Raw genomic sequence first — 14882 nt, 5'->3', positions numbered from 1 at the left:
TCATCATTGTATGAAACAACCCTTAAAAAGAATAAAAATAACACTCTCTCACTGCTGCTATACGAAATATATGATTTTGTTAAAATAACAATTTTGATGATGACATAATCACGTAATACGGTTTCTGTAATAGCAACTTGAAATATGATTGTCCCGTAAATCAACCGTATCGACGGTTTCCCTAATTCACTAGTCACTACACCAATCCAAGTGGGTCACACGCGCTGCAACCTGGGCTCCTTGCGTCTGAGGCGAACCCTAAAAGACTCATGTTAGCCCAGAAGTCCTCCCCCTTATCTCTCAGAAGTAGAATTAACAAGAGCGCAAAAATGGCGACAATACTTCAAAATTTCTTCACAAATAACCCTCAATGGGTTCCCGGTACACATCTGCCCAATACCCTCAACCATACTCGACCTATTACTCGTATGTTCACATGCTCTACATCATCGTCATCATTAGACAAAAAATTTAGCAGCAGATTATCGCTTAGCACAAATGGTGGTTATGTGAAGTCATCGTTCGATTACAACAACCACAGCGGAGGTAACGCCAACAATGGTCACTATGAGTACGAGAAGGGTTTACTGGGAACTAGTCAACAGTACCCTAGACCTACTGAAGTTCCATGGACGAAGGAGTTGTGTAACTCAGTTCAACTTATCGGAAACGTTGGTACTCCGGTTGAATTTAAGCAACTTAGCTCCGGTAAAGTCCTCGCTTGGTGTCGCCTTGCCGTCAAAAAATCGTCCACCGATACCACCTGGTAAATTTACTGGATAAATTCATTGATATATCATTGGTTTATGGTTTCAATTTTGAACTATGTTGGTAGGACGGAATCGTTTGAAATTAGTGCTTGATTCATGTTTTGTTTTTGGGGGTTTAGCTACAATGATCTAGATTTTGAACTTGTATGGTGGTTTTCAGGATCAATTTAACGTTTTGGGATGATTTGGCACATATTGCTTCTCAACATGTGGAGAAGGGACAACAAATATACGTATCGGGTCGTATTGTTTCAGATACAGTTGATAGTGATGATGGGAAACAGCAAACCTACTATAAGGTTACATTGTAATTCACTAACTATTGTCATTCTTGCTAACCTTTTTTGTTCTATGCTTTAACGTATCATATGTTTCTCTGTTCTAAATACTTGTAAATGGTGGCAGGTAGTTGTTCAACAGCTGAATTTTGTTGAAAGAAGCCCACCTTCTAATGATCAAGACTTCAACTCCAACTCCAACTCCAACTCCAACTCCAACTCCAACTCGAGCTCCATGACAACAGGCATTTACTTATATTTCAGAAAGTGTTTGATTATTTGTGCTATTTTCATGCTTTGAAATTTGCATGGTGTGAATGAACAAATAGTTTCAGAAAGTGTTTGATTATTTGTGAGATATCTTAACTGCCTTTTAATAATGGCAACAAATTGAAAACCTAAGAGACCTAAATCAAAGTTATCAGGAGTAATCGTTACAAAATAATGAAAACACTGATAGTATTGGTTTTTTGGGTCTCAAAATTCCTTTGTTTGAAGCTATTAAAGGGTATTTTAGATATTTGACTAATAGTGAAACGTTATGATTTCACTATTTTGTACTTTCTCATTGCTCTTAAGTTTGCAGTGTGCATGAACAAATAGTTTCAGAAAGTGTTTAATTATTAGTCAATTATCTGAAATATCCTTTTATAATGACAAAATATGAGAACCTAACATATACCTAAATCCATGTTATCAGTGTTTTTATGTAAATAGTTTTAGAACGTGTTTGATTATTTGTCAAATATCTAAAGTACCCTTTAATAATGACAGAATATGAAAACTTAACAGACCTAGTATCCTTTAATTACTCCTAGTAGTAGTAGTAATTATTACAAACTAGTAAAAATACTGAGAGCATTGGTTTTTTTGGGAAGCAGACTATCCTGATTGAAAGCTCTTGAAGGGTATTTTAGACATTTGATTAATAGTCAAACATTTCGATTTCACATTTTACACGCACTTCATGCCCTGAAGGCCTGAATTTGGCATCTTGTGAACATGTGTTTTCTTCTTTTCATATATCTAAAGTACCCTTTAATAATGATTCAATATGTAAAAGCTAACATCACTAAATCATTAAACACAATGTATTAAAACCTAACAGAAGTAAATCATTTTTTTAAAAAACTTTTTAGTGGTTCCTACTTCCTAGTAATTATCACAAAATAAAAATATAGTGATAGTATTGCTTTTTTGATTATCTGTCAAATGTCTAGAGCACCCTTCAATAACGACAAAATACAAAAGCCTAACAGATTTAAATCAATGTTATCAGTGTTGTTGCTTTCTAGTAATTGTAACAAAATGTAAGTTTTGATTGAGAATGATTTTTGTGCACTTGAACAGGTAAAAAGCAAAAGATGTATGCTGCTGCAAACGGGTCAGCATCAACTGAGGAACTATGGCAAGCTTTCTTTGCAAATCCTTCTGAATGGTGGGATAATAGAAAAAATAAGGTATACATACATACATACATACATACATCATATTCATATAACTTACTACACCTTTAAAATAGAAATTGATAAATTGGTTAATATAATAACACAGAGGAGTCCAAAGTATCCGGATTTCAAACACAAAGACACGGGTGAAGCTTTATGGGTTGAAGGAAGGTACAATCCATCGTGGGTTAAATCACAGTTATCAATATTGGATTCAAGAATGGAATCTTTTCAACAACAAAACCCTAGATCACGCTCAGATTCTATGTTTGGAGACAACTTAACACCTTATTAAACATTTCAGATTTCATGTCCAGATTTCTACTTTTTTTTATAATTTTTATATCTATGTGCTATAGTAAAATTAGGCAGCTTATATTGTATGTTTAACAATCTGTCTTTTTATTCGTATAAATATAGATATCCTTTTTTTTTTTTTTTTTTTTTTTTTTTTTTTTTTTTTGGATATAACTGGAACACGGATTTTTGGAAAGTGGGGCAAAACTCTAAGTTCCTGAGTTAACACTAATTTATTTAGCGTTAAATATGACTTAGGGGTGAGCGCGGTGCGGTTATTAGCTAAAACCTCACCACTAACCGCAAATGCGGTTAATCCATTTTCAAAACCGCATGGTGCGGTTATTTTTGCGGTGCGGTTTTGTTTTTTCTATGTTGCGGTTATTAACCGCATGGATTTGGTGCGGTTATTTTGTGTGGTTTTTAACCACAGTTTAGAGCTCAAATGATTTTAAGAGCTCAAACATATTACTTGTAATAATAATAATAAAAAAAACATAAAGTATAAGACAATTAACTTAAATCACAAACAACTAATATCTTAAAAACATTGAATCAATAGTAATTAATAAGAAATATTTTAAAATTGTCTAATTTCACCATTTTTCAAAGTTAAACATAACAAAACCCCAATACTTTGGTTTTCTAGTATTTTACCCATCTTTTATCCATGAAACTTGTGTTATTTTTAATATTTAATATATTAATAATTAATTAAAAAAATTGTATATAATATATGCGGTGCGGTGCGGTTTTTTTGCGGTTTTTGAAAACTAATAACCGCACCGCACCGCAAATTTGCGGTTTTTGACAAATAGAAAACCTCACCATCGGTTTTAATTGCGGTTGCGGTTTATGCGGTTAATTTTAGTTGCGGTGCGGTTTCTGCTCACCCTAAAATATATGCATGGATATATTACAAATTTGGTCCTCAAAGTTCCTTTTTGCTCTTTATATTGTTCATGGATTGCTAAAAACTTGATATTGTAGTTCTTATTTGTGTAGAATTGTTATACAGAGGTAACTTAGCTTTTTTTTTTTATGTAAGATTGTTTTACTTATCAGTATACAAGGTTTTAAAATACGGAATGAAACAAGGCAGAATATAATAATAATAATAATAATAATAATAATATATTATATTAATCATATAAAACATACTAAAGTCCAATTTCAAACATAAAAGTCTTACTTAATGTCATCATCCTAAAAATAAAAAGATACTAAAATTCATAATAGTTTTAAATCATGCCAAATTAGTAAAAACATAAGCATAGTAGTCTTCAAATCAAGCCAAATCAACAAAAACGAAGGTCGTCATCATCTTCCATGTGACCATCGAGCTCATCATCTTCATCAATCAAATTTAGTTCAATACCTTTCCTCCTTTTTGAACTAGAACTTGAACCTGTTCCAACTTCTCCACCATTCTCATCGTCTTCGTTACTTGGGTCGGCTAACCATTCATCATCGGTACCTTCGGATTTTGATGCAGAAGTGGGGAACAACTTTGATTTAAATTCACAAATTGAAGGCCATGGTCGATTTTGTTAATAATCACTTAACACGTGGAGAAAGAAGAAATGAGAAAAGAAGAAAGACTGCGGAAACAAAATTAGGTCAAATAAGATAGCACGTGCAATCTAATGTCAAAAAGTCAGAAAAAATGGAAAAAAATGGAATGCCTCATACGCTTCAAATCGGAACGCCCCGATTCGAACCAATTTTTACCGCCTCACTAGACTGAGGCGTAAGCCTCATTCCCCCCCTAAGAAGCGACACACCATAATCGGTTTTTGGCCGCCGCGCCTCGAAGCGTATGCCTCAACCGATTTTTTAAAACCTTGTCTGTATATATGACAAAAATAGCTTTAAGCTTTTGAAATATGTATAAAAGAATATCTAAATGAAATTTCATAATTGAATCATAAACATTAGAAACTAAAAGTTTGTCAAAAGTCGATTACCATAAAAACCCTTATAATTGCCAAAATTATATGGCTTTCTAGGTTTATTAATGTTATTATATTTGCAAAAGTTACTGGGGTTTACCATTTTACCTATAATAGATTGTTATGATATTAGATTCATAAGTAAACACTTAAGTTTATAATTTATTTTTATATAGTTATCTTAAGTAATTTTTTTTTCATATAATATGTATTCATGTAGAAAAACATATTTATAAACAAAAAATGTTTAATTAAATATTATATGTATGTTTTTTTAAATATCATTTCTTTATATATGTGAGTTTTCTTGTTTGGTCATACTGGTTAAAACGTACATTTTTGGAAGTATAAATATATATTTTATAATATAGTTTTTAGAAGTATAAATAAGTATTTTTATATATGTTTTTTGAAATATTAATATGTATTTATATTTCTACAAAACGTGTTTATATTTTTCAGAAGTATAATGGGACCATAAATTATTAATAAAAAATCTATATAATTCTATCTAATAAATGAATGTTATTTTGCTACTTGTCACGCTCTCATTCAATTTGCCAAATGTCATTTTGTGATTATTTTGAATTAATTTTTTTTTCCATATGTCATTTTATGAGTTTCTTTATTTTATTAAATTCCACATAATATTTTAATATAATAATTGCAATAAATGTATCAATAAATGAATATTAATTTCATTAACAAACTTACATTTTAACTTCAAAATTCCTAAAATTAAAGCTCATTAGTTTTTTTTTCTTTATTTAAATTATTTGTTTAAATCTAAAAGATAAAAAATATTTTTATTATAATAATTCATTATTTTTCTTATTTTTTTATAAATTCAAAGTTCTCAAATATTTTGACACGAGTCTCACAACTAGTAGTAACTAACCATAAAAAGTCATAACTAGTATTTAAACAATTAAGTCACGATCCATCATATTACAAGTGTAAAATAAGTTTAATAATAATAAAACATACATTTTTCATATATTTAAATGTTCATCTTCTTTTAATCTCTTAGTTCTTCCAATATTTGAATTCCACCTCACTCATATTCATCTTCTTCAAACACTCGCTCCTCATTATATATATATATATATATATATATATATATATATATATATATATATATATATATGTGATTTTTTGTATATACAATATTTAATTAAACATTTTTTGTATATAAATATATGATTTTTCTGCGTATAATATGAAATAAATAAATTAGGTTAAAAACGTAAATTTTTGTAAACTTAAGGGTATTCTTACAAATTTAATACCATGGTAATTTAGAAAAAATATTATCATGGGTAAAAGCTGAATATTTTTTATAAATGATATTAGTGAACATAAAAATGAACTTAAGGTAAAATCGAATATATTTTTTTTATAAGCATGAAGACATGTATGACAATTCCCTTTAGATTTTGTACTTTTTATTTTAAAATAAAATATATGAGCTTGTAATTTCAAATGATTTTTTTTTCTTATAATTCATATTTTTGTATCAAAAGCTAAAACTAAATCCTTTCAAAACCTTATAAAAGTTTGTTGTAAACCACGCTATATAATATTAATGATTATCTTGTTTTTGGATCAAACTGAAAAAACAAGGGAATATGACTTATTAAGGTAATTAACTTTTTGTTTGTTCGTATTTGAGTAACTATTTTTTTATACACATTTAGGTAACAAATTTGTTGGAAGTGTTCACATAAGATCATTATGACCTGTTGTAGCCGGATGTAACCTGCTACAACAAGTCATAAATGTCATATGTGAACACTTTCAACAAGTTTGTTACCTAGATGTGTAAAAAAAATAGTTACCCATATATGGACAAAATGAAAAACAAGAGTAAATTACACGAATGGTCCATATGGTTTGGGGAAATTTGTGTGTTTGGTCCCTAATTTATTTTTTAACTCGGATGATCCCTACTGTTTATTTTTGTTGCGCGTTTGGTCCCTGTCTTACCTAAAAACACTAGAGTAAATTACATGAATGGTCCCTATGGTTTGGGGTATTTTGCAAGTTTGGTCCCTAACTTATTTTTTTTAACTCGGAAGATCTCTACTGTTTGTTTTTGTTGCACGCTTAGTCCCTGTCTTACTTAAAAAAACTATTTTCTCCTCTATTTTTTTTAATTTATTTAAATAAGGTGGGTAAGGAAAGGTAAAGTAAGGTAAGGTAAGGTAAGGTGAGGTGAGATGGAAGTGGGGTTGAGGTGTGTTTATTTAAATAAATAAAAAAAATCAAGGGCGAAATAGTCTTTTTAAGTAAGACAAGGACTAAGCGCGCAACAAAAACAAACAATAGGGATCTTCTGAGTTAAAAAAATAAGTTAGGGACTAAACGTGCAAATTACCCCAAACTATAAGGACCATTCGTGTAATTTACTCAAAACACTATTGTGCCATCATTAATTTATTTTTTAATTAATTTTTTATTTATGTATTTATTTTTTATATATATTTAAAAAAATAATAAACCCCACGTATCTGTATCTTGTCACCATCCAATCTCTCATCCTCTCCTCAACTTCTATTTCTTTTTCATCTTTAGTGACATCGACATCTTCATCATCCTTTTTTTCGGTCCTTCAATTCTAACGAATCAACACCGCAACCTACTAAAAACGAAGAGACAGTGGGTTATGATGTTGGTTCACCAGACTTGAAGGACCAAAAAAAGAAGAATGCTGAAGACGTCGATGTTATTAAAGATAAAAAAGAAATAAAAGTTGAGGATGATGAAAGATGGGATGGTGACCGGTGGACCCAGATTAAATTTCTCAAATATGGTTTCAGGTTTATGGTGAGGAGATATAAATATGTTGGGTCTATTAATTTTTTTGAATTTATAAAAAATAAATAAGAAAATTAATTAAAAAAATAAATTAATAAGGGCACAATAGTCTTTTTAGGTAAGACATAAACCAAATGCGCAACAAAAATAAATAGTAGAGACCATCCAAATTAAAAAAAAAAAACAAATTAGGGACCAAACACACAAATTCCCCCAAGACCATTCGTGTAATTTACTATTATTTTTCGTTTTGTTCATATTTGGGTAACTATTTTTTTTGTATACGTCTAAGTAACGAATTTGTTGAAAGTGTTCACATATGACGATTATGACTTGTTGTAGCCGGATATGACCTGCTACAGCAGATCATAATAGTCATATGTGAACACTCCAACAAGTTTGTTATCTAGATGTATACAAAAAAAAATAGTTACCCAGTGAACAAACCAAAAAATTAGTTACCTTAATAAATCATATTCCGAAAAAACTATATACTTAGTCGTAATATAATACTACTTATAATTACAACATACTATATTTTTTATAATTGTTAACGTTGAAGGCAATTGGATTGCAATTTCTTGCCCTTTTTTCTATTTAGGACTTTAAGTCACGGGTTTATAAGTACGTATTGTTATATGTACTTTTTTTGACAATAATTTTTTTAAAGGGGCACTACCATTAAAGTTAATGAAAATAGTACATAAATGTTCCAAAAGTGCAAATATGGTCAGTTTGTACAGGCCGATAATGCACGTCGCATGTGTCCGGTCTGGTATGTTTTGTTCCAAATTTAGGGACCAAAAATTCAATTTACACTCAAAATTGTTGGCTTTTTTATTTTAATTAATTATTATCACTTTAATGTATCCAGACATTAGTTTATTAAATGTAAAATCCAAACAAAACCGCGTTAACCAAATATACTCTTGATATTTACAGTTGTCTAATTATTGATTCCAGTTTATATTATTTTGAAAATATGTGTGTAGCTAGGAAGACTTTTGAATTGTGAGATACCATTACAAGATCGATATATAAGAATATTATTTCATGAATTAAAAAAATTAAATTATGTATATTTGAATATTATTCCATGAGTTAAATAAATTATTTTTATTTATCCCTATATATGTATGTATTAATATTAATATATATGTATGTGTTTGTGACTTTGTGTTCCATTAATTTGTTTTTGTTTATATATATATATATATATATATATATATATATATATATATATATATATATATATATATATATATATATATATATGTGTGTGTGTGTGTGTGTATTCCATTAATTTGTTTTTATTTCTGATTTTACATTGTTTTTGTTTCTATTTTACCATTAAAATCATAAGATATCTACGGCTAACATGCCACCCTACAATTTTTAATTAAAATTAAATAAAAATAGAATAAAATATAGATTAAAAAAATTAGTTTTCATTCATAAAAAAAACCCTTACACTAGTTAAAAAAATGAAAATATAAAATAAAATGCAAGAAAACATAAAAAGTTCAAACATAAAATCAACTATACTCCTACAATCCTAGTTTATTTTGGGAAAACATAAAAATTCATACATAAAAAAACTACTATTTTCATTTTGGATAATCCTTCAACTTTAGTCAAACTTTGAGATGTGGAAAAGGTTTATAAGTTGTGTTTTCATATTGATGCATGCCAACACTAACCCCATCGATATCATCTTCGTGTTTGTTGTTTACCATGTTGTAAATTCTATTGAATTAACAACATTTTACTCTCATATCACGTCACTTCAAACATATTTTGTTGGGATTTCGACTTGTAGAACCCATTAAACCATCGAAAACGCTTCGGACTTTTCCCCAAAAATCTCTAAAGGTTTAACTAACTCCGTCTTTGGAAACTGACACTCATGCTAGTCTTAACTTCTCTTATTCCTCTTCCGACCAATTCAACATTTTGGGAACTATGATTTTTGAAATTTTACAATACAAATGTGTGAATGTGAGTAAAAAGAGAGGAGAATTGTATGAAAAATAATGTGGTTTGTAGGGGAATTTATATAGATAAAAATTTAATAAACAAAATAAAAAAAAATACCCAAAGTAGCCGTTAGATGGTCAAGGCAAAGTCAAAAATGGTTTTCATTGGATGTTGTAGGTTGTCTTTGGCATCACGAAACATCACGATCATGCCCCACCATAAATGTGTGGGCTAATATGCACGGACCACTACGACCCAATTCGTGATGAGCATTGCAGATGATCTTAGGTATAATGTTTATTTATTTATTTATAAAAGTGACGAGGATAAAAATGAAACTTGGACCAAACCTAAATTTTAATATACCATGTACGATTAAATTGTAATTTACTCTAAGGTTATTACAAATTTACAACCCCTTAGTAGTTCAGACTTTAGACTATAAAATTGTGATGCAATGCTAAGCTGCAACTAAAAAAATTCTATATAAACCGTTAGAAATTCGGTTATTATTTTAATAAACATATATACATAATTATATATAAAATGTGACGGCCCATATATCCGATGTAAATCATATTGACCTGTTTCTAGCTAAATATATCAAATTTTCAAGGTTTTTATTTTTATTTATTTATTTTCATAAACAAAATACAGTTTTGATTTGAGATCTTATTGAATCTAATATATAATTTTGCAAAGAACAAACAAACAAACACAAATCACCATAAAGATTAAACGCGAGTATTGATATTTACTTCCATTAAACATCAAGAATTACATGAAAAAAATGTGGCATGATCATTTTACATGGATCACAACACAAACAAATTATATGTATATAAGTTTTTGCTAATTCTCTTCCTAAAAATTCCAAAACCTCAAACATGTGATTTCTCTCGAGTCTTACATGAAAAAAACGAAAACCCTTATATTTTTCGTGTATATATATTTCTTTAAATTTATAAATTAATTTGTGAATATTAATGTGCTTGATTTAGTTATAAAGAATCACCCAATCCCCTTGCTTCAGAACCCTTCATGATTCTAAGTCTTTTGCAAGAACTTATGAACATTTCCCATGGAACATCACCTACAAGCATCCAATCTCCATCTTTGTCTTCATAAGTTGGTGCATGCTCTGACCCATTGTACCCTTCCCTCTCAGAGTACAGCCCTATGATGCACTTAAACATCTCTTGCAAACCCTTCATGAGTTCTCCATAGCTTTTGTACATTTTGAGGTCTATTTTCCTTAGATATGGAGCTCCATCCATGCTCACTTTCACATAATTCCCTTGAAGTACGTTTTTCCGGTAAGATCTCACCGGTGGCCATCCCACAACTTGTTCCCTGAAAGCCATTAATCACCACTATAAGTTTTCTGTACGTATATGGGTGTCATGATCAAAATTAATATGGAATTTATTCTACAGTTTGCATGGGGTATGCAACTTACTTGGTGGGTGGTGAAAATCTTGATTCATTTTCATCTGTGCAAGTGCTTGATCCCATCTCCGATGAACTCCTTTTGTTGCCGGAAAAGCTCATTTTCATCTCTGGCTGGTCGTCGGTTCCCGGCAATCCTAATTTGAGCTCGGTTGCGAGATCAATATTCTCAAAAAGGTTCAAACAAGTTATCTTTTTATCCATTGTAATACGTGACTAGATCTGTGACGATGGTTGGACGGAATTGGTGGATTTCCGGCGGGTTTCTTGAGTTTTCCGGCGGTGTTTGTTATGTGAATTAATGTGAGAGAGAATTGATCAACTTGTGTTGTGGGTTGTAATCTAGTGGCAGAATAGGAGTTTTATATAGAAAGGTTTTAGGGTTGGGGACATGATATAAGTGAGTTATTCTCTTTGTGCATTTCATGACAAAGAATATTGATGCCCACTCGCACATAGGAAACAGAAAAGAAGAAAACTATATTAGCGTATTTTTAACCAATTTAGATTATAGTAATATATTTTTAATATAATTAATAGCATGTTGTAATTTTCAATCATTGGAATTTGTTTGACCAATAAATCGTGATATAATTAATATAACAAGTATGTGAAAATTATATAATTAACGGAAAGTAAACCAGTTATATATCGATAAGAAATGTGTGTTTTCTTGAAATGGGTGAAATATACAAATCATTTAACCTAAAATGAGAATTGGTTGAAATGTGTACCATTTCACAAGATATTCTCCAATGAAGTTATGTTGTGGCATCTATATATAATTACAGTTTCATAACAGTAATATATATAAGATCCGGCGTTTTGTACATTAACACAGAAAAGCAAACCAAAGAATTCTTATAAAGATTTTTGTTGTTTTTTTATATCAAAGAAAAAACGTTAAATAAATGAATAAGCTTATGTCATATTGAGGAGAGGGGGGTGGATTATGATTATAGATTTAAAGTGGCATCCAAGAATAAGAATCACCTGATAGGTTAGTTGTAACAAAATTACTGGGATCGAGTATACATAAATAACTTTATATTAATCTAAAAATCAATTATGTTACAATAGTTATTTATCCAATATTTCTTAGAACTTGACTATTTTTCAATAAAGAATCAAATTAAAGATCAAAAAATTCATAAATATATGTATTAAGTATTAAGCTGTTAAATTACAATTTCTATATCTATATGTAAACATTAGGCATTAAATTGATACGATTTAATATAAAGATAAATTGATACGATTTAATATAAAGATAGATAATACATAAAATAGTAGTCAAATTTCAATTTTGTTTCCTTCAGGTATTTCAAAATTTTGTTTCTGAAAATATTTAACCATTCAGGTTTATTTTTGCTATATTTTTATAAAACTCTATGTCTTTTTGCTCAAGTTCTATGTAATGTGAAAAAAAAAAAAGATTACCCGCTCTATATGTTTATGATAAACAATGAATAATGTTATTTTTTTTCTTTTATTAGACATGGAAATTCCAAATACGTCATCCAGAAACAAAGCCAACTCATACAATTTTGTCAATTTCGAACCCTTATGATCTCTTACAAGGGAGCGATCCCTACTTGTTCTCCTCATTGGAATGGCTAAACAAACATGGGAGCTCGAAAACATCATAATGAGTTTTCCATTGACCACTTATACCTAGGGATGTCAACGGGGGAAAACGGGACGGGGAGTGCATCCCGTGCCCCCGCCCCCGAAACTTCCCCATTCCCCCACCCTGCCCCCGTCTCCACTCCCGAAATGTCTAGCCTTCCTGCCACCCCTGCCCCCGAAATTAAAACTGGGGTTAATCTTTCCCCCGCCCTTGTCACCGTCCCCGATTTTTTTAATAAATACCTCCAAACGGAACGGGGCACCCACAAGACTTTTTGACATCCATACTTATACGACTATGCAATATTGCAAGGTTTAAGGAAAGTTGGAGATAGCTTGTTTTCGACAATGATATTAAATAACCTCTTTCAGAACTGTGTTGTGCACTATTTTCCTAGCTAACCCTTGATTGAAACCCTCAATATTTTAACTTGAATTATTAGCAGATGAGCCAATATGTAAGTTGAAAACAACGATCACAATAATATTTAAATAAACAAGGGTACTTAGAATTTAGTTATTATTTTGTTTTTTTTTTTTAATTTTTGGAAATTACAAACGAATTAAATGGAAACATACTTTCAATATTTCAAAGACTACCTCGGGTTTAAACTCATTTACAGGACAAATCTATCCCCACAGAAATTTTCAAAAAACAATTCATCCACGTAACACCACAAAAAATAGTTTAAGAGAATTAAAGTCTCACTCATATAAAACGTGGTAGATCAACCAATTAAGCTAGACACCACTATTTACTAATTTCATGTAGTAAAAGGTTTTAAGTGTGACGCGAGTAAAAGGCGCGTAGATAAGTTGGTAGTAAAGGAGACATGTTGTTAGATAATACAGGTAAAGTTGTAGGTGAAAGGAGGGACAGGTTTTGGTGACGTGTAAAGAAAGCAGGGAACATGGGACAGACAAAGGAAAGGAAGCCGTCGGGTATGGAATACTATGGGAGGGTCACTCCTGCCTGCCGGGTCGGGTAACGGCTACGATGAAAGAGTTCACGCGTCTAATAAAATCCAGGGCGTCGGATCACGCACCCACACCCCTAAAAGTAGGGAAGAATAGCATGTGATGGGGGCCCTTCTTTTCAACAAGACTGCGACATCCCCCATGTGTGAAGTTTGATGCCTCAGGGCGATACCCACTACAAAAATACTCTATTTTCTTCTTTTAAATAAAAAAAAGGAGGTATATTATATCTAAAAGAAACCAAACTAGTTATTTTCAGTTTTAATCTTTAAAGTTCAAGTTTTAAAGTTAAATATTTGTATTTTGAATAGATGAGCATTTAAAGGCAAAAAAACATGACAATTTTTAAAATGTTGATGTGATGTAGGTAAATAGTACACTCAATTTTTATTTTTATTTTTTTAGGGCAATGATTTTATGAGAGTTTTTAGAATTTTTAGTTTACAACTTTTAATAATAATTTTAAATTAAATAAAAAGGTCCATAATACAAGTTTAAATCTTTTAGTTTAAAAAATATATTTAAATTCAAAGGTTATCGTGAATAGTTTTTTAGCTTTTATATTATATTTATTTTATATATTTCAAAAAGTTTATCATTATTTTTGTCAAATATTTTCACACAAATAAAAGTTACAGTTTTCAGATAACAATTAGTTATTTTAAAAAACATCATAATAATTTTTGATAGAAATATTGTCTAGACAGATATTATAAATTGTATACTTTCTCCAATATATGAAAATTCATTGCATTTGTTCTAAAGTGCTTTACCATAAAGGAAAAAAAGTTAAAATTGAAAGCGAGCAAAAGAAAATTTAATCGGAAGTTGTTGAAACAGAGCTTTACATAATTCTTTTAAAACAAATTCGCTCATGTATATGTTTCGATAGTATCGCAACTATACAGTTTGTCCGATTTAACATCAATTTTGCTTGAATAATTCATTGCAACAAGGACGTATTATGTAGACTTGATGATTCGTATATTATGCATTTTTAAATTTCAAACCGTCACTATGAGTTTAGCATATGTGATTCTTGAAAGTGATCTCATATAAACGATGAAATTGTGTTATGTCGAACTCGCTATAAAGATAAGAATCTTGAGAAATTCAATGCATGGGATTCTAGAATAGCTTAAACTCAAATTAACACTAATCAATATCTACCGAAGAGTGTTTCTCGGATAGAATACAAAAGATTCATTATCAGTATGATGTATTTGATTATTTGTACATGATCCAACTTAAATTGTTCGGTTTGTTGGTGTTTAACGCACTATACCT

At 30.1% G+C, this 14882-nt stretch overlaps 2 protein-coding genes across 2 annotated transcripts; one reads left to right on the top strand and one right to left on the bottom strand.

Moving 5' to 3' along the window:
* The first annotated feature begins 213 nt into the window (after positions 1-213).
* On the top strand, positions 214-2932 carry LOC111915102 (protein OSB1, mitochondrial). The gene is made up of 5 exons (XM_023910793.3): positions 214-766; positions 931-1069; positions 1176-1293; positions 2399-2508; positions 2603-2932. Exons 1-5 carry the CDS (start codon positions 270-272, stop codon positions 2789-2791), a joined length of 1053 nt encoding a protein of 350 aa, XP_023766561.1. The 5' UTR covers positions 214-269; the 3' UTR covers positions 2792-2932.
* A 7335-nt stretch (positions 2933-10267) lies between these two features.
* Positions 10268-11344, bottom strand: LOC111915100 (auxin-induced protein 22D). The gene is made up of 2 exons (XM_023910792.3): positions 10999-11344; positions 10268-10892 (listed from the first exon to the last, which is right to left on the bottom strand). Exons 1-2 carry the CDS (start codon positions 11190-11192, stop codon positions 10541-10543), a joined length of 546 nt encoding a protein of 181 aa, XP_023766560.1. The 5' UTR covers positions 11193-11344; the 3' UTR covers positions 10268-10540.
* Between the last annotated feature and the right edge of the window lie 3538 nt (positions 11345-14882).

Source organism: Lactuca sativa, chromosome 5, assembly GCF_002870075.4.
Source record: "Lactuca sativa cultivar Salinas chromosome 5, Lsat_Salinas_v11, whole genome shotgun sequence".
NCBI classification, from domain to species: domain Eukaryota; kingdom Viridiplantae; phylum Streptophyta; class Magnoliopsida; order Asterales; family Asteraceae; genus Lactuca; species Lactuca sativa.
Note: the sequence above shows the minus strand (reverse complement) of the source record. Positions and strands in the feature narration are given on the sequence as shown.

Bases quoted from the DNA above. Each gene is read 5' to 3' on its own strand.
- LOC111915100 (XM_023910792.3), bottom strand. From the start codon at position 11,192: ATGGATAAAAAGATAACTTGTTTGAACCTTTTTGAGAATATTGATCTC. The intron at 10,893-10,998 runs GTAAGTTGCATA...AATGGCTTTCAG, and splicing joins AGATTTTCACCACCCACCAA to GGAACAAGTTGTGGGATGGC.
- LOC111915102 (XM_023910793.3), top strand. From the start codon at position 270: ATGTTAGCCCAGAAGTCCTCCCCCTTATCTCTCAGAAGTAGAATTAAC. The intron at 767-930 runs GTAAATTTACTG...GGTGGTTTTCAG, and splicing joins TCGTCCACCGATACCACCTG to GATCAATTTAACGTTTTGGG. The intron at 1,070-1,175 runs GTTACATTGTAA...AAATGGTGGCAG, and splicing joins AACAGCAAACCTACTATAAG to GTAGTTGTTCAACAGCTGAA.